The sequence below is a fragment of the Mustela nigripes genome, chromosome 2 (assembly GCF_022355385.1).
Source record: "Mustela nigripes isolate SB6536 chromosome 2, MUSNIG.SB6536, whole genome shotgun sequence".
Taxonomy (NCBI): Eukaryota; Metazoa; Chordata; class Mammalia; order Carnivora; family Mustelidae; genus Mustela; species Mustela nigripes.
In genome coordinates, this window is record NC_081558.1 from 379326 (window position 1) to 400287 (window position 20962).

Consider the following 20962-nt stretch of genomic DNA (forward strand, 5'->3'; position numbering starts at 1 on the left):
CCTACCGTGCCCCCCAACCCCGCCTCGCGCGCCCGCCCGGGGTCTGCCCTTTGCTCTGCGGGTCTGCAGGCCCCTCGCCAGGCTCCCAGCGGGCCGAGGCGCACGGCACGACGCCCCGGGATGCGGGGCGGCAGGTACGGGTCTCGCGATGAATGCGGGGTGCGCACCAAGGCGGCGCTTGGGGCTGGCGGGCGCTTCCCCCTTCCCACGCACACCGTGTGGGGTAGGGACTGGCTGACCCTTCATCTTGCGAATGGGGCACCCGAGGCCCCAGGGAACTTAAATCACTGTCCGAGGTCGCCAGGCCTCAAACGGCAGGATTTTACCCGGTTCATTTATTCACAAACTCTTGAGCGCCCACTGTATACTGGACCCTGTAGAGTGTCTGGGGAGCCACTGAGACGTGGGCAGACGCTGACTAATCCTGAAGTTAAGCGCCTCATGGGAACAGAGGGTGGGGGCTGCATTAATTGAGCGCCTACTGTTTGTCGCCTGTGGTCTATTTCTCTTCAGCCATTTAGACCCCATCCCTGTTGTGGCTTGGACCCTTCCGGCTTTGAAAGAGGCAGCTCCTTGGGCTTTCAAAGACCATGGTCTGTGTGGTGAAGACTGAGCTCCAGAGGGTTCAAATCCACCTCTCCGGGGCCTCAGTTTCCTCACCTGTAAGTGGGCGTGACGAGGGCTGCATCGGACTGGCTGGCCCACCTCCCCAAAACCTCGGGTGGGTGTTGGTTTCCTCTGCCAGCCAGGGGCAGAGCGAGGGCAGCGATTCGGAATCCCAGTGTCGAAAGGTGTCCACAAACAGCCCTCCAAAGGCAGGAGGAGAAGGGGAAATGGGGCTATCTCTCTTGGGTGCTTCCTGGGGGGCAGGAGCAGGAAGGGTTGTCCTGGGGCCCCCCCGACATCGCAGGGATGGGTGGGAGAGGGTGAGGGGGGGATCTAAGGGTCCTGGGTGGAGGTCCTTCTTCCCATCGGATCCCCGGTGGTGGAGATGGGCAAAGCCTGGCTTGGGGGCACATCGCCCAGCTGGGGAGCCTGGACTTATGTCTGGGACACTAGGGACCCACAGGAGGGTTTAGCAGGAAAGAAGGGTTGTGCACAGGGCGTGCTGCTCAGAAACACGCCCGTACTAACTCACTCACAGCAGCTCCTGGGGGATTGGTGCGCCGGGACCCTGAGGGCTCCCAGGTGGGGACGGACGGAGCTTTCTCCCACTGTGCTCTGGCCAGCCTGGTCCATGGGAGAGGAAAGGGTGGACGGGCAGGATCAGGAGGGGGAGGAGGAAGCAGACTTGAGGGCCCTGGACGGAGGCAGAGGCCTGATGGGCAGAAAGGGACACTGCACCATGAGGCTTGGAGAGGACCTGGCCGAAGCCCCCACGACCACAGCATTCCACCCTGACACCCACTCCCCAAGCCGCCCGTGGGAGGGGAAAAGCACCCTGGAAGAGCCCCCCACAGCTCCAGACACTCTGGTGTCCCGGAGCCATGGGGGCCACCACCCTTCTCAAACCTCTCAGTCTCACCTTGGAAATAAACCCATTTTAAAAAATGAGCTGTTTGGGGGCGCCTGGGTGTCTAGGTCGGTTAAGCTTCTGCCTTCGGCTCAGATCAGGATCCCAGGGTCCCGGGATCAAGTTCCACATCGTGCTCCCTGCTCCGCGGGAAGCCTGCTTCTCCCTCTCCCTCCGCCTCCGTCCACCTGCCACTCCCCCTGCTTGCGCACACTCGCTCGCTCTCATAAATAAATAAAATCTCGAAAAAAAAGAAAATAAATTAAAAATTAGTTGTTGTAAGGGACACCTGGGTGGCTCAGTCAGTGAAGCATCAGCCTTGGGCTCAGGTCATGATCCCTGGGTCCCAGGATCGAGCCCCACATGGGGCTCCCTGCTCAGCAGGAGGCCTGCTTCTCCCTCACCCTCCCCGTTTGTGTGCCCTCTCCTGCTGTGTCTCTCTGTCAAATAAATAAATAAAAGCTTTAAAAAAATGAGCTGTTTTAAACTGCCATGCAGTGGTTTTTTAATATCTTCACAGAGTTGTGTAAGCATCATCACAGTCGAATTCCAGAACATTCCATCACTCCAAACAGACCCCATCTCATCAGCTGTCAGTCCCCAGCCCCGGCCCCGCACGAGCCCCTCCCCTCGCACGGAGGAGCCTGGCCTGGACGTGCACTCACACCCCGCGAGGCCGCCTCTGTCTCGTTCCTTCCCTGCGTGTCGTGGGCTCGGGGTCCGTCCCCGGGGCCACACGCGGGGCGCCTGGCTCCTTGCCGCTCCCGCGTGTGGCCGCACGTGTATCTGCTCACCCGCGTAGGGACATGTGGGGCCGTTCCCACCCTCTGGCGGCCGCCGGCGTCCATGCGCACCGGTCTGTCCGCGTCCCTGGCCCTAAACTGCTCCGGGGTGTGTCCTCCGCGGATCTTCCTGAGAGCGGCCAGACTGTCCCCCAGCAGTGTCTGGCCCCGGTCCCCCACGGCCTTCAGAGCCCCGTTCCAGGGTCTCTCCTTGGGGCCGTCCTGGGGGGGGACAGGGCGGAGTCTAGTTGTGGCTCCGCCCAGCTGCGCCTGCTCCCCGGCGCCGGTTTCCAGCATCTTTTCGCCGCCCTTGGCCGTTTGCATCCTGGCTGTGGGCAGTGTCCACTCAGCTGCTTTGCGGGTCTCGAAACGGGACCATCTGTCTTTCTGTTGTAATCCTAAGACTTCCTCATTTTATTTTATTTTTATTCTTTGTAAGATTTTATTTATTCATTTGACAGACAGAGATCACAAGCAGGCAGAGAGGCAGGCAGAGACGGGGGAAGCAGGACCCCGGCTCAGCAGAGAGCCCGATGCGGGGCTCGATCCCAGGACCCTGGGACCATGACCTGAGCCGAAGGCAGACGCTTAACCCACGGAGCCACCCAGGCGCCCCCAAATTCACCATTTTAAAGTTACAACCCAGTGGTCAGCCATCACCTCTGTCTACTTCCAGAACGTTCCATCTCCCCAACGGCAACCCCGTCCCCATCAGCTGTCACCCCACACCCCTCCCACAGCCCCCGGCCCCCACGAGCCCCCTTCCGGTCCGGGGAGGAGCCTGGTCTGGGGTGTCGCACGCGTGGACTCACACCCTACGTGGCCGCCTGTGTCTGGTTCCCTCCCTGCATGCTGTGGGCTCGGGGTCCGTCCTCGGGGTGGCAGGTGGGGGCCTTGCTCCTGTCCACAGCTGGGGGACGCTCCCGTGCGTGGGGACCACACGTGTGTCTGTTCGTCTGTCAGCTAACGGCTGACAAGCTCCTCTGTGTGTTTGGAAACTGAAGCCCCACGGGGCAGGGCTGAGAACGCCGGCCGAACGTTCTCATGGCCCCACTCAGCAGCTGGGGAGACTGACGCTCAGGAGGCCATGTGTCCGCCCCAGGACCCCAGAGCCCAGCAGAACCCGAGTCCAGGCGGCAGGTGTGTGTCTGCTCCCAGAAGAGCCTGGGAATGAGGAGGGGCTGAGCTGGGTAGGGTGGTGACAGGGACAGGGTGCCTTCCCGCGCTTACCTCACCCTCGCTGTGGGCCGAGCACCTTCCAAACGTCACCGCCCTGAGGACGGTGCTACCGCTGTCCCCACGTCACCAGTGGGGAGGTGGAGGCCCGGGCAGCTCTGCCCAGCTGGCGCCGGGGGGGGGTCGCTGGGCACCCCACAGCCCTCCGGTTTCCGCAGGTGAACGTGGGCCCCCACGCAGGCGAAGGTGGACGCCCCGGGGTGTGTGGACACAGGGGCTGGCCCGATGGAAGGCATGGCCCGTCCAGAGGGCAGAAGCCAGTTGATGTCTGTGGGGGGACAGACAGAAGGGACGCAGCCCTGGCTGAGGGTGTGCCAATGCGGGAGTGGACCTCTCGGAGCCACCGGGCAGGGCTCCAGGTCAGCACCATCCGCAGCGGCCTCGGAGGCGGTGCCCGAGGAGCCCCAGCGTCACCCGTGGGACTCCCGCCAAGAACGCAGGAGCGCTGCCCACCGCCAACCGCACACTCGGGCCCCTGCCGACCCGTGAGTTCCCTGCAAACATCGCCAAGGGACAGGAGAGGCCACAGCGCCGTCCCGGAGCGGAGGAGACAGGGACACCGGCCGATGCAGGAGGCCACCAACCTGCAGTCCCGGCTGTGCCGGGGGAAGTCGGCGGCACACACCTCGGGCAGCTTCTGACTTCCGCAAGCATGACGTCCTCCCAAGATGAAGAGTTAAAAGTGTTTCTTTCTTTGTCCCCAGGTTTGGTGAGCTCCTCTCTCTACATTTCTGCGGGTTTAAATCTCCCACTTAGCAATAAATGCACAAACATTTCCTCTTAGGGGCACCTGGGCGGCTCAGGTCGTGATCTCAGGGTCCTGGGATAGAGCCCGGCGTCAGGCTCCCTGCTCTGCGGGGATCCTGCGTCTCCCTCTCCCTCTGCCTGTGCTCCCTGCCTGTGCTCTCGCTGTCAAAGAAAGAGAGAGAGAGAGAGAGAGAGAAAATCTTAAAAATATATATCTCCTTTCCACCTGGACGTCTCCTTGCAGACGTGGACAGAGGGTCGTTCTCTGTGGGGGCTCCGGGGCTGGGCTGGGGCCGAGCCACATTGCTGACCCCAGCCCCTCGGTACCAGAAGCTCCAGGGCAGCAGTCACAGACGTCCCCGGACACTGCCCTGTGTCCCCTGGGACACAGTCACGCCCCTGCGTCCTCCCTGGGGTGCAGTTCTAAACTCCCACGCTCCCCGTGGTCCCAGTGGTGCAGGGTGGAAGTGAGGGGGGCAGGCGGGGGGACCCCGGCGCCCCAGCCCCACCACGGCCATGACCCTCACACCCGTCCTGCTGGCCATGGGTCGGGCCGCGTGACCCTCTGTCTGCCTGGGCCCTGCTGATTCTGGGGGAATGTGCCCTCCAGCCAGTCCATCTAGGGCCCTCACGGCAGCAGTGGGGACGCGACGCAGGACCAGGGCAGGCTCCAGCTACTGCTGTGATGAACGCCCCGAGGGGAGGGACGAGGAGGGAATGGGGCATCTCTGGGCCGTTTGGCCGATTGGGCGTCTGTAAAACGGGCAGAACCTCGCGGGGTTCCTGGGAAGGAAAGGTGAGTGGTGAGCTTCCCGCTTCCGCAGGTGCCGGTGCGGGGGGCGGGGGCGGGCACAGCCGTGGGTGCGGGCGTGGGTGCGGGGGAGGTGGGGGCACGTGGGGGGCGCATAGCACAGAGGCCGGGGTGGGGGGAGCGGCATGCGGGCAGGCCATGGGACACCCATTTTCCAGATGGGGAGATGGAGGCTCCAAGAGGTCCTGGGCCTGGATGAGGTCACACAGTGGCTTTGCCCTCTCCCAGTCTGGGGGCTCCCTGGGCCCCAGTGGTGGCAGAGACCACGCATGGGCCAGAAGCTGAGCCCCACTCGCAGCCCTACGTGGCGGGCATCCGTTCAAGCTCTGTGCTGCCCACTGTCCACTCCCGCAGTCCTGTGAGCCTGGCCCTGCCCTGGGGTCTGCGGGGGAGGCAGCCCTTCCCTGGGGTTTTGGGGGGGGCCAGTCCTGCCCTGAGGTCCAGGAGGGGAGCTGGCCCTGCCCCAGGCCACCCCCTCCTTCCCTCTGCCCAACCCTCTTGTGCCAAACTAGGTGAAGCCTTTCCGCTGCTCTGCAGCCTGAGCTGGGCCCCTGGTGTCAGGACAAGGCCCAGGAGGGGTGAGCTCAAGCCACGTGTCCTGACCCCAGGCCCAGCACCCGTCATAGCTCAGGGGCAAGAGCGCAGACCAGGTGGTCAGGCCCTCCCAGGCAGCTTTGGAGAGTCAGTCACCGAGGGGGCTGTGCTCTGGGTGTCTCGGGGCACGGGAACCAGTGAACGAGGGGCCAGAAGACAGGCACCTGGGTTCCTCAGCAGCTCCGTCCTGGTGGGTGTGGCGCCTGGGCCCACCCCCGCTGACCCCGAGTCCACCTGCCGAAGTCCGCTTTGCTCACCTGTTTGAAGTCAGCGGCGATGCACAGCGTTGGGTGGGTGGGCGGGGCCAGCAGGCCTGCAGGACCCCATCACTCATCCCACAGTATGCATTTATGGAGTGCCTACTGTTTACAAAGCCCCGTGCAGATGCTGGGACACGGCCGGATGTGCAACTGGCTTGGCAGCAACAGAGTCATCGGGCAGCCCCACAGTCACCCTTTGGGGGCTCCTGCCTCCCAGCCTGGCCCTGGCCACCCCCAGCCTTGCAGCCAGCCTTACCCTTCTTGGTGTAACTTAACCCCTCCCCGCTTTCCCGCTCACCTCCACTCTACCTTCAGTCCTCCTCTCCTGGGCCTGGGCCTCCCACCCTGAAAATGGGCTCCTGGGGGCAGAGGCAGGATCCCCAGGGCCTGGTATAGGACCAAGAATTCAGCTGGCACCCAGTGTTTTGTGAGTGAACTCATCAACCAACGTGACCAATGTTACAAGGCAGAGGCCCCTGGAGTCGGAGAAAACAGCCCTGGCAGGGTTTAGAGGATCGGCAGGGCAGGCTCCCCGGAGGAGGTAACTTCCAGGTGGAGCCGGAGGGTGAGTGAGAGGCGCCAGGTGGAGGGGACGGTGTGGGCCAAGTGCTGGAAGAGGCCGTTCGGCGTAGGCAGGACGTGCATGGATGCGGGGGGAGGTTGTGGGGCCGGCCGACCGCGCTCTGCCCCAGCCGGACTTCCCCGCCCCCAGCAGGCCCGGCTGGTGCCCCCAGGTTTCCCAGACGCCCCTCACTGTCGCTCGCTGCAGCTCCGGCATCGGCCCTGAACGTGCGTGTCCCCAGCACCTGGCGGCCTGGCCACGTGGCCAGAGGGGCTCCCGGGGGGCCTGGGTGCCCCGGAACAGAAGGGACCCTAGGGACGGCCCGGGGGACGGACGGTGGCCGGGCACTCACTGAGCAGCTGCGGGCCGCAGTGGGTGTCCCCACCTGGACCTGGACGCGGGGGGGGGGGGGGCTTCCGTGGGGTGATGTGCGGGCCGGCCTCGCCCCCACAAGGCAGGGTGGGCTGAGTGAATGCAGCAGCCTTCGTGGGCCTGGGGGCTTTCTCCCCTTGGGTAGTGTGGGTTAGGGTCATTTCGGTGTTGTTCAGGGAGCCACAGCCCGAATCCAGGGGCCGCGTATGCAGTAGGCGCTGCTCTCTGCTGGCCTTATCTCCCTCCTCGTCCGCACCTCCAAAGAGAAATCCGGACTCTAAACATTTACCCCTAGATGGCACCCCAGCCTCTCACACCGTGGCCATCTCGGCCCAGCCCAGGTGGCCCACCCACCTGTCCCCACCCTTCCTGGAGGACTCAGCAGCCTCTTGGTCTGCAGCCACATCCTTCAGACTGTGGCCCCCTCTGTGGTCTGGGACGGTACCACCCCCCAGCGCTCCGGCCGCCCCCCCCACCCCGCCCCGTGGATGGGGCCCATGCGGGGTTGGAGGGCGGCCTGTGAGGCCGCCGACCCTTCCCGCAGGGGCCCCAAGCCAGGGGGCGACCACAGCCCTGAGTTGGGGAACTGTGTGCAGAGTTTGAGCAGGAGGCTGCTTCCTCCCTCCCCCGCCCGCGGATGGCCCTTACCGCGCGGCAGGGTTCTCGGGAGGCCCGCACCCCTCGGCCACGTCAGCAAAGCAAAAGTGGAAACTCCTTCCCAGGCTTCTGCCTGTCCTTTCTTAGTGCTGAGAGTGGCTGAGGACGACCTGTCCCCGAGCCCCAAACTCAGGATGGGGGGTTGGGGCAGAGGCCTGGAGGGCTCAGGTCATGGTGGGTCTCACTTCCCGGACCCACACGGACTCGGGTTTTAACCCAGCCCTGCAGGGTGACCCTGGTTAAGTCGCTACCCGTCTCTCAGGTTCCTTGTCTAGAAAATGGAGTCACCCAGCCATTTCCAGAACTGTCCAGGGAGGCCGTCAGGGACCAGCTCTGTTCCCCCAGCTCCCAGCACAGGGATCATTAGGGAGGCTTCCTGGAGGAGGTGGCCATGCCTGAGCTGACTGCCGCTGCTTGGAGAGGAACGGAGGGGCCGCGGGCAGGGGCACAGCAGGTGTGAAGGCTCCGCCTCAGGACCAGCGAGGCCTGCGTGTGGATGGGATGGGCGAGGCCGAGAGGAGAGGTCAGGGGGCGGCGGGGTCCCGGAAATGGACTGGGCTGGGCCTACAGGAGAGGTCGGAGGCTGGGAAGAGGCCAGGGGCATTGACCAGGAGGGGGCGGGTGGTCGCGGCGAGGAGGCCGTCAAGTCTCAGAGAGGGGCCTCACGGACTGGGAAGGCGGGGCCACACGGACTGGGAAGGCGGGGCCTCACGGACTGGGAAGGCGGGGCCTCACGGACTGGGGAGGCGGGGCCTCACGGACTGGGAAGGCGGGGCCACACGGACTGGGAAGGCGGGGCCTCACGGACTGGGAAGGCGGGGCCTCACGGACTGGGGAGGCGGGGCCTCAAGGACTGGGGAGGCGGGGCTTCCCCTCTGGATCGACTCTGCTGCCACCTGGCGGCAGCGTGCACCTCGGCGCCCCCTCCCCCCGCCCCCCAGCCCCCACGCCCGCCCTCTTCACAGCTCTTGCCTCGCGGCTGACCGCAGCGGGGCAGGAGCCCCACGCTCACAGCAGCCTGCCCGCACCGACGTCGTGGCCCGATCCTGGGAAACGTTTGCGGATGAGCGCGCGAGGATGTCAGGAATTCCCCGAATCCCCCAGGAGCGAGGCAGGGAAGTGGTTTCCCTAAAAAGCCCAGAGGGACCTTTAGTGCCCAGAGAAGGGGGTCAGGGAGGCTTGCTGGAGGGAATGGAGCCCACTGATGGGATCGGAGAGCCCAGAGCGCCGGCGGCCCCCGCCACCCCGCTTTCCCGTGGGCTCATGCCTGTGACGCTGGCTCGGGGACGTGGGCTCGCAGCCGGGATCAGACCCCAGGAGCCGAGGACCGGGCGTCGGGGTGATTTGCTAGAGGTGGGCTGGGCTTGTGGAGACTCAGCGACTCACAAAACCCCAGAGCGGGGGTCTCTGGGACTGAGGGTCCCCCGGCGGCCGGGGTCTGCACCCGGGGGGCCACCCCCACACTCAAATCACTTTCTTATTGTGGCCTAACTCAGACCGCCTAATGTGCACGTAGCCCGCGGGCGCCAGGCCTGTTCCCCGGCATGTGCCGCAGAGTCACTCTGCTGACTGGTCACTCTGGTCCGGAATTAGAGCCTCCCCAAGGCGGCCCCACCTGCCCTCCTAAGGGAGGTTAATGGTTAACAACCCTCAAGGACAGCACTTTCTTATCTCAGGACTTCAGAAACCTCCGTTCCTTTCATCCTTGTGCCCGCCAGGAGACAGAGCCTGGTGCAAGCTGTCGTCCTCCTGACGGGGACACTGAGGCACAGAGCGCTAGAGCCGGTGGCCTGGACCCGTCAGTAGGCAAGCGGCCACATGAGGGTATGAACCCAAAGTCAGCACACCTGACCACCATGACACGGATGAACATGGTATACAGATGGTGCTCAACAGATGCAGCGTTGGTGACATCTGCCGTCCCTGCAGAGCCACTTCCTCCAAAGACAGGGCTGCCTCCCCTCCCCCCCATCCCCAGACTGGAAAGGGGTGCTTACTAAGTGCTCTATGGTCACTTGAACAAAGCAGGTTGGGGGGACCCTGCCAGGAGGGGAGGGGGCAGGCCTTGTCACTGTGCATCAGACCAAGGGGGGGGACAAAGAGTAGGCATGGAGCACCTGCTGTATGCCGGGCTCGGGGACAGCAGGGCGGGTGTCCTCACCCCTGCAGAGTATGGGATTCGCTATCTGCGGCCATGTGGGACAAAGGGGACCCTGACCATGGCCCCAGCTCTGGGCAGCCCTGCCCCCCCCAGCCTGTGGGAGGATCCGTTGCTCCTTCCCCCAAACCTTGCCTGAGCCGGGAGAACGTTGCTTCTTGCGACAGTGGCCCGCAGGCTGTTGGAGCTGGAGCATCCTGGGGGAGGCGGGAAGTGGACCAGGGGTCATGGGGGTGGGGGCTGGGCCCTGGGGACCCCGGCTCTGTTGTTCCTCTGAGTTCCTCTGCTGCTCCAGGCAGGAGCACCCCAGCCTGCAGGCTGGGGCTGGGATCCAGGGCCGCTGGCCGGCCGTGCTGGGGTGGGGAGGGGGTTCTGCGGCGCTCAGGGAGTTGGGGACCAGGGGCTGCTTCCCAGAATTTCTGGCCCCACTGAGAGTGAGCTCTGCCTGAGCTATAGCCGTAGAGGCTGGAGGGCCCGGCCCTGATCAGGAGGGGCTGCAGACCCTACCCTGCTGTGAACTGTGGGGCCTGGGGCCGGCCCCAGATCTCTTGGGGGTCACTGGATGGGAACTCATGGGGGAGGCCCTCGCTCTGCCTCGTCTCCGATGGGGGCCCAGCAGCCTTGCCGCCCCTGTGGAATGTCAGGACCTTGCATGGTGCCCTGGGTAAACTGAGGCACATGCGGGGCCCCAGCCAAGGACTTTTGGGCCCAGGGTGCCAGATTTAGGAAACACACAGGACACCTAGTTCTACGTGAATGTCAGGCGAACAGGGACTAACTACAGACAAGTGTGTCCTGTGCAATATTTGGGAGCTAATTATACTAAAAACAATGTTTATCCGACCCTCGCTGAGACCCCGCTGGGCCCCTCGACACTCTCCCACCCGCCTCTTCCCGTCACTCACCTCCCAGGGTCGGGGAGAGGAAGTGGGGACACCTGGCCCCACGGTGGGGCCCCTGTAACGGCCTCCAGGCGTGGGGCTATAAGAGGCATGGGTGGGCACGGGAGGGGGGCAGATGCGCCAGAGCCCCGGCCCCGCCATGACCCCAAACCACAGCTCCTCCAGCCCTACCCTTGTCCCCCTGCTGCTGGCCGCGCTGCTGGGCGGTGAGTGGGGCCACGGGTCTGTCTGTCCATCCCTCCCCACCTGCCCAGACCCTCAGGGCCCTCACCCTTGTCGGGAGGTAGCAGCGGGACAAGGGGGCCCGTCGGCACAGGAGGACGCCGGCTCTGAGTGCTGAGGCCGCCCAGGGAGCCCGGAGCCGGGCTGAACCAGAGGTCGCACCCTGAGGACTCCGAAGCCGTGGGGTCTCAGTCCAGCTGTGCCGGGTTGAGGTGTGGGGGGTGGCAGGTCCCCTCTGCCCTTTGGGCCTCAGTTCCCTCACGGGGGCCGCAGGCCCGTGAGGAGCCCCCGCCCTGCTGTCCCGTCGGAGGACACCCGCTCCGCAGGGCCCCTCCATGGGCCTCACCGCTCCACCCCCTCCCGGTGTCCTCAGGCCCAGCCTTGGCCTCGGAGATCGTGGGGGGCCGCGCGGCCCGGCCCCACGCATGGCCCTTCATGGTGTCCCTACAGCGGCGTGGAGGCCACTTCTGCGGGGCTACCCTCATCGCCCCCAACTTCGTCATGTCGGCTGCCCACTGCGTGGACGGTCTGTGAGTGCCCCCGTCCCGCCTTCCCTCCTTGGAGCCCCGTTCCCGCATCTGTGTGCGGGGAGAGAGCGAGACTGGGCGCCTGCGGTCCCCCCAGGGGTCTGCCCTGAGCCTGCCCCGCGCCCGCCCGCGCCCCATGAGCGCCCCTTCCCCCCCACCGGGCTCAGAGGGGGCACATCTGTGCTCTCGGGGCTCCCCACCACCGGGGCCACCTCCAGTCACCTCCTGTCTCTCCCTTGCTTGAGGAACTTCCGGTCGGTGGTGGTGGTCCTGGGGGCTCATGACCTGGGGCAGCGAGAGCCCACGACGCAATCCTTCGCCATCCGGCGGGTCTTCGAAAGCGGCTTCGACCCGCAGAGGCTGCTGAATGACATCGTGATCCTCCAGGTGGGAAGCCGGTTGGGGGGGGACGCCCAGGGCAGGACTCCTGGGGAGGGGGCTGGAGACTGCGGCTGGGGCCCCGGCTCTAAGTGGGTACGTCACCTCGTTGTGCCTCAGTCCCCACCTCTGTAACAGGGTGAAACAAACGCCACCCGGCAGGGCCGTTGAGAAATCAGATGAGATCCTAGGGGGAGCTCTGAGCCGTTGCCGATCCACAAACTCATTTTATGGGACCAAGCACACGGACCGCTCCTGTCTGTGAAATGGGGCAAAATTCCCCACATTCAGCTGGCGGGAGATTTAAGGAGGAAACCCTCTTTTCCCTAGTCCTTACAAGTTAGGATTCTTGTCTGAGAATGTTCTGGAATGCTGTGTTTTATTGAGTACCTACCGTTTACTGCATTCAAGACGTCCAGAGATGCTCTGAGCCACTGTGGTCGCTCCCACTGTAGAGATGGGGAAACTGAGGCCCGGGGAGGGGAGGGCCACGCCTCCCCCCTCCGGGGAAGCTCTGACATGCCATCCGGCCCTGCAGCTCAACGGGTCGGCCACCATCAACAGGAACGTGCGGTTGGCCAGGCTGCCTGCCCAGAATCAAGGCGTGGGCAGTGGGGTCCCGTGCCTGGCCATAGGCTGGGGCCAGCTGGGCACGGCCCGGCCACTGGCCAGGGTCCTGCAGGAGCTCAATGTGACCGTGGTGACCGCACTCTGTCGCCGTACCAACGTGTGCACGCTGGTGCCCCGCCGGCAGGCTGGCATCTGCTTTGTGCGTACCACCAGCCCCTCCCCTGCATCCCCACCCCGCTCCTGCCCCCAGAAACCCAGCCCCCCAACACCCCCCACTCCTGTCCGTCTCTGTGGGAGGGCTCCGGCCGGGCTGACCCGAGCCCCAGACGCCGGCCCCCAGCCCTGTCTGTCTCCGCAGGGGGACTCCGGCGGGCCCCTGGTTTGCAACGGGCTCGTCCAGGGCATCGACTCCTTCATCCGCGGGGGCTGCGGCTCCGGGATCTACCCAGACGCCTTTGCTCCCGTCGCCCAGTTTGCAGACTGGATAAACTCCATCATCCGCCGCCGGGACGACGGGCCGCCCGTCCACCCACGGGACCCGGCCGGCAGGACCATCTAGAAGGGCTGCCCCAGGCCAGGCCTGGCCCGCATGCCCCCTTTGCACCACACACAATAAAAACCCTGTTTTGTACGAACACGTCCGGTGTTGGTGGCTGCGTCGCTGGGTCTAGCTGGGTCTAGCATCTGGAAAATCTCACAAGTGTGCTGTCACCAACGAGCGGTAAACCCAGGGCCTCAGGGTAGGAAGCCCCTTCCCCACCCTCCACAGAAGGAGCCCAGTTGCCATTTCGGTTCCCAGGCTCAGCCAGTGGAATTGGTGCTGCGGGGGGTGACGGTGCCCGGCGGGAGCTCCCTGAGGGTCGCGGGGTGCAGGACCTGCCCATGCCCTCTCTCTGGCCCTTAAAGCAGGTCCTACTCACGCCCCCCGTTTCACAGATGAAGGGCTGGGGGTCCACACAGGTGCGAGGCTGCGCCGCCCAGGAGCCTAGGTTTGAGTCCCAGCTCTGTGACTTTGGGCAACTGGCTCTCTTTCCCTGAGGCTCAGTTTCCCTGCAGGAAGGAGGGAGGTAAGTGGTCCAGGCCCCAGACTGGCCTCAGCCCTTCCCACCCCTCGGACCTCCACTCCTGCTGGGGGTCACCAGCCTGGGCTCTCCTTCTTCTGGGCTTTGGTGCTCCCTCCGCCCGCCCGGGGCTGTTGCCAGCAGCTCCCCTCACAACACCTCCTCCCAGTCCTGTCTGCTACGGTGTCTGTCCTCCAATTTGCTCCTCCACCGGAACACTGGGGTACAGCCTAGCGGTCTGTCCGTGCCAGCACAGCATGGGGTGTCTATCCTCTACCTGTAAGGGCCTACCTAGCCAGAGCGAGCCTTTTCATACCTACCTACTTATTTAAGAGACCGAGCACAGGCAGGGGAGGGGGAGCAGCAGGCAGAGGGAGAAGCGGGGAGCCCAATGTGAGGCTGGATCCCTGGACCAACCCAGGGCTCATGACCTGAGCCAAAGACGGATGCTTAACCGACTGGACCACCCAGGGGTAGCTTCCAACGCCACACTAGTGCTCTCTGCTCGCCAGCACAGCATCTGGGGGCATTCAAGGTTATTTATTGAACTGTCTTGTCCTGCTGAGTCATTCCCAAATTTTGTCGCAATTCGCAACTCTTACATAATCTGGACTCCATACCCTAACGGACTTTTGTTCAGAGTTTCTGATTTTAATAAGTAAACATGTTAAGAACTAACAAATCACACTGGTTGTATTTTTTCTATTCTTCTGTGTATGAAACAGTCCACTGGGAAGAGGAAAGCAGCAGCCGTGTCCACTGCAGTCCACCCCACCCTCGTGGTCCCAGCACTGGCCCCGCCATAGGTTCACAAGACATTGATCCGTCATCCCCACCTTATAAAGGGCCACGTAACCCACCTTGTGCTCATCAGAGCCTGCTGTGCCTTGCTCACAGTGATTGGTTTGGGAGGGGACATGCAATCAAAGCTCAGTGAACCAGACAGACACAGCCTTGAGAAGCTGGTTGGAATGAAGGGGAATTCTGGGAAAGGGCCCACTGAGCCACTGGGCTGAGTCTGCGGCCCATGGGCCCACAACAGGAGAGCCTGGTGAGGAGAAAAGCCACCAAAGAGGTGAGAAGAAACCAGAAACATAGAAACCTGATATTATTCAGGTACCTGGATCAAGCCTAACCTGAAGGTAGACCCTGAAATTTCCATTTAAATTTCCTTGAAGACTCCATCGAGTTCAATTTGATTGTTCTGTTTCTTTTTCTTAAATTTTTTAAAAAAATTTATTCGTCAGAAAGAGAGAATGAATGTACAAGCTGGGGGAAGGGGTGGAGGGAGACGGAGAAGCAGGCTCTCTGTGTGGGGCTGGATCCCAGGACCTCGGGATCATGAGCTGAGCCGAAGGCAGACGCTTCACCCACTGAGTCACCCTGGCGCCCCATGTTCTTTTAGTTCTTCAAAAAGATTGTTATTTATTTATTTGAAAGAGAGAGAGATCACGAGCAGGGGGAGAGGCAGAGGGAGAAGCAGACTCCCTGCTGAGCAAGAGCCCAATGTGGGGCTCGATCCCAGGACCCCGGGATCCTGACCTGAGCCAAAGGCAGCCACTTCATTGCCCCTTAACTTGGTTTTTCCATCACTCGTATCCAGTAGGCTTCCCAGCTGCCCCTACGCGCCGCCTTTCTAATACTCGAGTTGCTGGGGTATCAGGCCCAGAACCACCAGGGACAAAGCCATCAAATGACCTCTCCGCCCCCACCCAACCTCCTCTCCCAGCTGGAGAGGAAGAGAAAGAAGGGAGGGACAGAAGGAGGAAGTTGGTTGTTCACAGCTGCGGCGTCCAGCTGCTGTTGGGAAACTTTGGGGCTGTGAGGGCACCCTGAAGAGCCGGGGCTAGTGGGCGGGGGACTGGGGGCAGGAGAGGCTGGAGGGTGGGTCCATCCTGCTCTGCTCTCCCCCGTCCAGAGGGTCTCCTGCCGCCTGCCTGCGTACTCTTGGGCTGGAGCACTGAGGGAGCTTATCCCCACCGCGGGGCAGGCAGGAAGCAGGCCAGGTGGGAAGCAGGCCAGGCAGGTGCCGCTGTCCCCAGCTGGGCGGCTGCCCACCCAACAGGCGGCTAGGCGGAAGCACCGCCCCCAGCCACAGTCCTACAAGTGCCCCCTCTGCAGGCTCCAGCCACACAGCAGCAGCATGGCAGGCCACGGGATGTGCCTGGTGACTCTGGTCCTTCTGGGAGCCGCTGTCTGTGGTGAGTGGACCTGGATGAGGGGACAGCAGGAGCCACCAGTCTGGAGGGCAGTCAGGCAGCCAGCACCACCCCCCACTGGCTCCACTAGGTGGACAGGAAAGGGGACAGAGTGCCCGTGAACGGAAGGCTCTCAAGTCCAGGAACTTTCAGAACTTGGACTGTAAGACGCCCCCATCGAGAGGATCCATGGCTTCACGGGGCTGCAGGGGACAGGACTGGGGGCCAGCAAAGCTGAGGCCGGCAGGACCGCAGCCCCCCTCAGCTCACATCTGCCTTGAGGCTGTTAGGCGCAGTGCGCAGGCCCGGGATTTGCCCCCAGCCCACCATTCCCTATCATTATGTCCGCCCGCCGTGGCCCTGGTCCCCAGCGCAGTTCGCAGCTCTGGTGGGCAGAATCCCAGGCGTGGGCTGCAGCGGGGCCGGGGGTGGGGGCGTGGGGGGTTGGAGGGAGGTGTGCGGGCTCCGTGCGGGTCAGCCCTGGAGGGCTCAGGCCCACCTGCCCACCCCCAGCGGCGCAGCCTCGCGGGCGGATCCTGGGCGGCAGCGAGGCCGCGTCCCACGCGCGGCCCTACATGGCATCGGTGCAGGTGAACGGCAGGCACTTATGCGGCGGCTTCCTGGTGTCTGAGCAGTGGGTCCTGAGCGCGGCACACTGCCTGGAGGAGGCGTGAGTGGCCGGAGGCGGAGCAAAGAGCGCGGGAGGGGGTCTGGGCGGGGTGGGGACGTGGCTCTGAGGCGGACCCCACTCCCAGGGCCGACGGGAAGGTGCAGGTGGTCCTGGGCGCGCACTCCCTGTCGCAGCCGGAGCCCTCCAAGCGCCGGTACGACGTGCTCCGCGCAGTGCCCCACCCAGGCAGCCGGCCCGACACCATCGACCACGACCTCCTGCTGCTGAAGGTCAGCCGGGTCCAACCGCACGCACCCCGGCCCGCCTCCCCCGACCCCCGTCCCCCCAGGCCAGCCGCACCCCCTCCTGCGGGACCGCCCGCCTCCCCCGACCCCCGTCCCGGCCCGCCTCCCCCGACCCCCGTCCCCCGTGCCCCCAGGCCAGCCGCAGCCCCTCCTGCGGGACGGCCCCCGCCCGCGCGCCCGCGCCCGCCCCGACGCTCGCTTCCGCCCCGTCCCGCAGCTGACAGAGAAGGCCCAGCTGGGCCCCGCCGTGCAGCCCCTGCCTTGGCAGCGCGAGGACCGCGACGTGGAGGCCGGCACGCTTTGCGACGTGGCCGGCTGGGGTGTGGTCAGCTACGCGGGCCGCCGGCCGGACCGCCTGCAGTACCTGCCCCTGCGGGTGATGGCCCGCGCCACCTGCAACCGGCGCACGTACCACGACGGCACCATCACCGAGCGCATGATGTGTGGGGAGAGCAACCGCCGCGACACCTGCGCGGTGCGCCGGGGGCGGGGCCACGAGGGGCGGGGCGGGGCCACGAGGGGGCGCGGCGTGCGGCGAGGTGGGCCCGGGGGCGGGGCTTGTGGTCTCTGCCCCCGGGGACGGGGCTGGACCGAGGTCCGGACAGGTGCGGAGGACAGGAAGGGCGGGGACCGGGGGCCTGGGGGTGCGCGGACGCAGCGCTCACGGCCCGCCCCCACAGGGCGACTCCGGGGGCCCGCTGGTGTGCGGCGGCGTGGCCGAAGCCGTGGTCACTTCGGGCTCGCGCGTGTGCGGCAACCGCAAGAAGCCCGGCATCTACACGCGCTTGGCGAGCTACACGGACTGGATCGACCGCGTGCTGGCCGAGGGTGCGGCCGCCTGAGGGGTCCCGGGGGGCGGCGGTCCCGGGGGCCAGCAATAAAGTCCTGTCCTGCAAGCACCCGCCTGCGCTGAGCACGTGCCGCCGGCTGCGGGGGGAGGGGGCCCGGGGCCCGAGGGCGGCGAGGGCGGCGCTCGACACTTCGACCGCAGCCGGGCGCCCCGACTCTTCCACGCGCGATCGGGAGGGGCTCACGTCCCAGGTGCCCCTTCCCCTCCCACGGATGTCCGGCCTTCCCAAGCGGGCGGGAGGGCCACTGTGCGCGACGCCCTGCTCGGGGCTGAGCCTTAGGCTCGCAGACCCTCTGAAGTCAGTCGTGTTCTTACGACCCATGTCCTACATGCAGACACTGAGGCTCGAAGGCTTCGCGACTCTCGCGACTCTCCTGGGGTCCCGGGAGGCTTCCAGGCAAAGCCCAGATTCAGCCGAACCCCTGCACATGCGTTCAGGGTCATCTCCAGCGGCTCCCAGGGTGACAGAATGAGTTAGGTGAATGGGCGTCCTAGAGCAGCCACACTGACTGGCACCCTGGGCCTCAGTTTACCCTTCTGGGCCACGACAGGGAGGTCAGAGGGCAGAACCCACACCCGGAGGCACTTCACTTTCTCCCACCCGGATGAGGAGCCGTGGAGACCCAGCCCCTGCTGGTCCAGGTGTCAAGCTTGGTCCACCAAAGGGGTTCACGACTTCCCTTTTGTTGAAAAGGAGATGGAGGGTCTGAGAGGTGAAGTCAGGGGCCCCACTGGGGGTTGGGGAACGGGGGCTGGAACCTGTGGCCAAGTTTCACTTTCCTGCCATAGAGCGTCCACCTTGGGAGTCATACGCTCTGTATGAAATAGGCACTTAGTGAGCACCTAATGTGTACTCAGTCCTGGGCTGGGCACTGGGGGCAGACACCTGCTCACAGAAATTGAGTCCCACAGCCCTTCTGAGAGCCAAGGGGAGGCTCATGGCTTCCTGCCAAATTTAACAAACTGTAGGGAAAAAGTGCGGGTCATTCCAACACAGGAGACTCATCCATTCAGCGGGTATTTCCTGAATGAGACAGTCCAGGTTGGGGGTGGGGCTTACCAGACTTGGCAAATAGAAACACAGTATGTCCAGGTAAATGGCGATTTCAGAAAAACAACTTGCATCGTGAGTCATCACACAATATTTGGGACGAGCTTGTACTAAAACATTTGTTTGTCTGAAATTCACATCTAGCCAGCACAGGGGCAGGGGGCAGGGGGCAGGCTGACGACCGACGCTGGGGGCCCAGCCCTGGCACCTGCAGGTCAGGAAGGGGACAGACACTGGGGAGGCCTGCCCCACCCCACCCCGCCCTGGGGGCCCGCAGGCGTCCTCAGCGGCCTCCCCTAGTGCTGGGGCTTCCTCACAGCGGCTCGGGCTCCAGGGAGAGGGGCCACAAGCAAGGCCACGTCCACCCACGCAGGGGCCACGGGCATCGCTTCCGCACAGACTCGGACGCAGGCGCGGGAGAGCCCTGCCAGACCCGAGAGGAGGGGACCCGGACCCACCTCTCGGCAGGAGTCGTGTTCATGTCGTAAAACCACAACTTAACCTTAAACCCATGAAAAGGGAATGCGAAACGGGCCCGCTGTCCTAAAGCAAGTAACCAGCTTAAAAAACGACTTGAGGACACATGGCAAAGAACAGGGCCCAGTGGGAGGCACGGGGCAGGAGCCCCGAACCTGAGGCACACACTGCACAGCAGAGGGGGCTGGGCACCGTCCAGGAGGGGGCCCCCGTGGAGCCCTTCTCTGGGGAGGAGAGGCCGCTTCCCGCTCCCCAAAACCGTCCCCGCCTCTGCCCTCTGTCTGAGGCAGACCAATGATTGGCACACTGCCCACCCCGGGCTCATGGATGGCTCCGTGTGTCCCCAGGGACCACACATCCAGGCACGCCTAGACCAGCGGGGGATGCCCTTGGGGTCCCCATGTCACTAAAGGGGGACCGCAGTGCTGATGAGCAGAGCAGGCGGAGAGGCAGGCAGCACCACCTTCACACCTGCCCCCAGCGTGGGCCCACGAGTGCCAAATCCCCACAGAAAGCATCAGCTCCGACAGCTGGCCCCTGGTGGGCACAGGGCCCAGCCAGGTAACAGGGCTCAAAGAGCCCTGAGCACACAGATATAGGCAGCATTTACCTCCCGGGGGCCTCCACCTGGCCTGCACCCCCCACCCCCAGCGCTCCTGCAGGAGAACAAGAGAACCAATTAGCGCTCCACAGGCAGGGCGCTGTCTGGGGTCCACGGAGCAAGACATAATTGGGGAAAGTGCTTGTCAACAGAAGGCAGAACCCCAAGGGAACCAGGCCTGAGCTTCCAGAAACCCAGAGGCCTCGGTGTGCAGTGGGGGGACGGGACGATTGCGGGGGCACGCGGGGGACCAGAGGAGGTAGACACGGGCATCCGCAGACGCCCCGCCCCCCCACTGCGCCCGGCCTGGGACTCCCCGCAAGGACCTCGTGATTAGCACTAGGTGCTCAGGGAACACTGACAGCAAGACAGTGAGACCCGAGGGCACAAGAGCCCAGAACAGGGACGGGGACAGGGAGGCACAGCAGCTCCGCACGGACAGGACACCTGTGAGCCGTCCCTGTGAGCCGGCGGGACGTTTATTGGGCCTGCTAAGGTCAGAACCACTGGGTGCGGCTGGAAGAGATGGAAGCTGGTGCCCCTGCTGGTGTCGCCGGCGGCACCCACACAAACGCCCGACAGCCCTCAGGTTCGCATGGCACATTCTAGACAGAGGCCCAGGCTGCCCTGGAGCCCCAGAGCCAGGACTTGGGGCTTCCACAGGAGCCGCTGGAGGTCTGGGCACCCAGGGAGGTCCTGTGCTGTGGTCCTGCCCGTGGCCATGGGATCCACAGGCCCATCTCCATCCACACCTGGCACGGGCGGACGGGTGGCCGGGGTCCCTCCGCCTGGGAGCCACCGTTAGGCTTCGAGGAAGAGAAAAAAAGCAGCACCCACTGGGCAGTGGGTGACCATCGTACGCCCCCAGGCCACGTCCTCCCCTGCAGGTCCGCTGACGGGGCACAGACTTCGCTGGACTGGGCAGAGAACCACACTCCCAGGACAGCTGTTTCTCGGGGCGCCTGACGAAGGTCCGAAGAGCATGGAACATCCCCGGCGAGGGCCCGTCAGGGGCAGCTGAGGGGCACCCGCCGCCACAGCCCCCCGCACAGACAGTTCTTGATCCAACGCTGCTCCCACTGCTTGACGGCTGTCGTCTTATTGGGTGACCTGAGCATGGTGACGCAGCCACACCTGGGGGCAGAGCCGGGAGGCTGAGGCCCTGGCTGGGGCTGTCCCACCTGCCGTGGGGCCCTGGCACATGCAGCTCCCCCCTGCGCTGAGCTGCCTCCCGCACACCCTTACAGCCCAGCTCAGGCACTGCCCCCCTCCCCTCTGGGAGTGAACGAGCGAGGGTCGTGGGGCTTCTGAGTCCCGGCTTGGCAGCTCCCTAGCAGGGCGACCCTGGGAGCCACAGCCTGTGTCCAGGATCGTGAGCCAACCACTGAGGTTGTATCAGTCCAGGGCCCACGCTTGCTTCTGTGCTCTCGGACCTGGAGAGCTCCCTGGGGGGCGGGCACAGGCTGTGAGCCCGAACATCGTAGATGTTCCGTACTTACCCCTTGGACCGAACACCGT

General features: G+C 64.6%; 3 protein-coding genes across 4 annotated transcripts in view; 2 read left to right on the top strand and 1 right to left on the bottom strand.

Annotated features, from left to right (window-relative positions):
- The first annotated feature begins 10691 nt into the window (after positions 1-10691).
- On the top strand, positions 10692-12928 carry LOC132009634 (neutrophil elastase-like). The gene is made up of 5 exons (XM_059387664.1): positions 10692-10800; positions 11190-11346; positions 11589-11730; positions 12260-12490; positions 12650-12928. The coding sequence occupies exons 1-5, from the start codon at positions 10710-10712 to the stop codon at positions 12848-12850; spliced, it is 822 nt and encodes a 273-aa protein (XP_059243647.1). The 5' UTR covers positions 10692-10709; the 3' UTR covers positions 12851-12928.
- A 2393-nt stretch (positions 12929-15321) lies between these two features.
- CFD (complement factor D) lies at positions 15322-17364 on the top strand. Its single transcript, XM_059387665.1, has 5 exons — positions 15322-15553; positions 16064-16220; positions 16306-16450; positions 16683-16940; positions 17146-17364. Exons 1-5 carry the CDS (start codon positions 15496-15498, stop codon positions 17305-17307), a joined length of 780 nt encoding a protein of 259 aa, XP_059243648.1. The 5' UTR covers positions 15322-15495; the 3' UTR covers positions 17308-17364.
- Positions 17365-19905: 2541 nt separating this feature from the next.
- The window catches only part of MED16 (mediator complex subunit 16), a 13310-nt gene continuing 12253 nt past the window's right edge, over positions 19906-20962 (bottom strand). For both annotated transcript variants that reach the window (XM_059388433.1, XM_059388434.1), the window contains exon 15: positions 19906-20578. In XM_059388433.1, the coding sequence (XP_059244416.1) occupies positions 20452-20578 (127 nt within the window). In that variant the 3' untranslated portion in view covers positions 19906-20451. The remainder of the gene's footprint in view (positions 20579-20962) is intronic.

Coding starts and splice junctions, on each gene's coding strand:
- LOC132009634 (XM_059387664.1), top strand. CDS start 10,710: ATGCGCCAGAGCCCCGGCCCCGCCATGACCCCAAACCACAGCTCCTCC. Junction 10,801..11,189: donor GCTGGCCGCGCTGCTGGGCG/GTGAGTGGGGCC, acceptor CGGTGTCCTCAG/GCCCAGCCTTGGCCTCGGAG. Junction 12,491..12,649: donor GGCAGGCTGGCATCTGCTTT/GTGCGTACCACC, acceptor CTGTCTCCGCAG/GGGGACTCCGGCGGGCCCCT.
- CFD (XM_059387665.1), top strand. CDS start 15,496: ATGGCAGGCCACGGGATGTGCCTGGTGACTCTGGTCCTTCTGGGAGCC. Junction 15,554..16,063: donor TCTGGGAGCCGCTGTCTGTG/GTGAGTGGACCT, acceptor GCCCACCCCCAG/CGGCGCAGCCTCGCGGGCGG. Junction 16,221..16,305: donor GCACACTGCCTGGAGGAGGC/GTGAGTGGCCGG, acceptor CCCCACTCCCAG/GGCCGACGGGAAGGTGCAGG.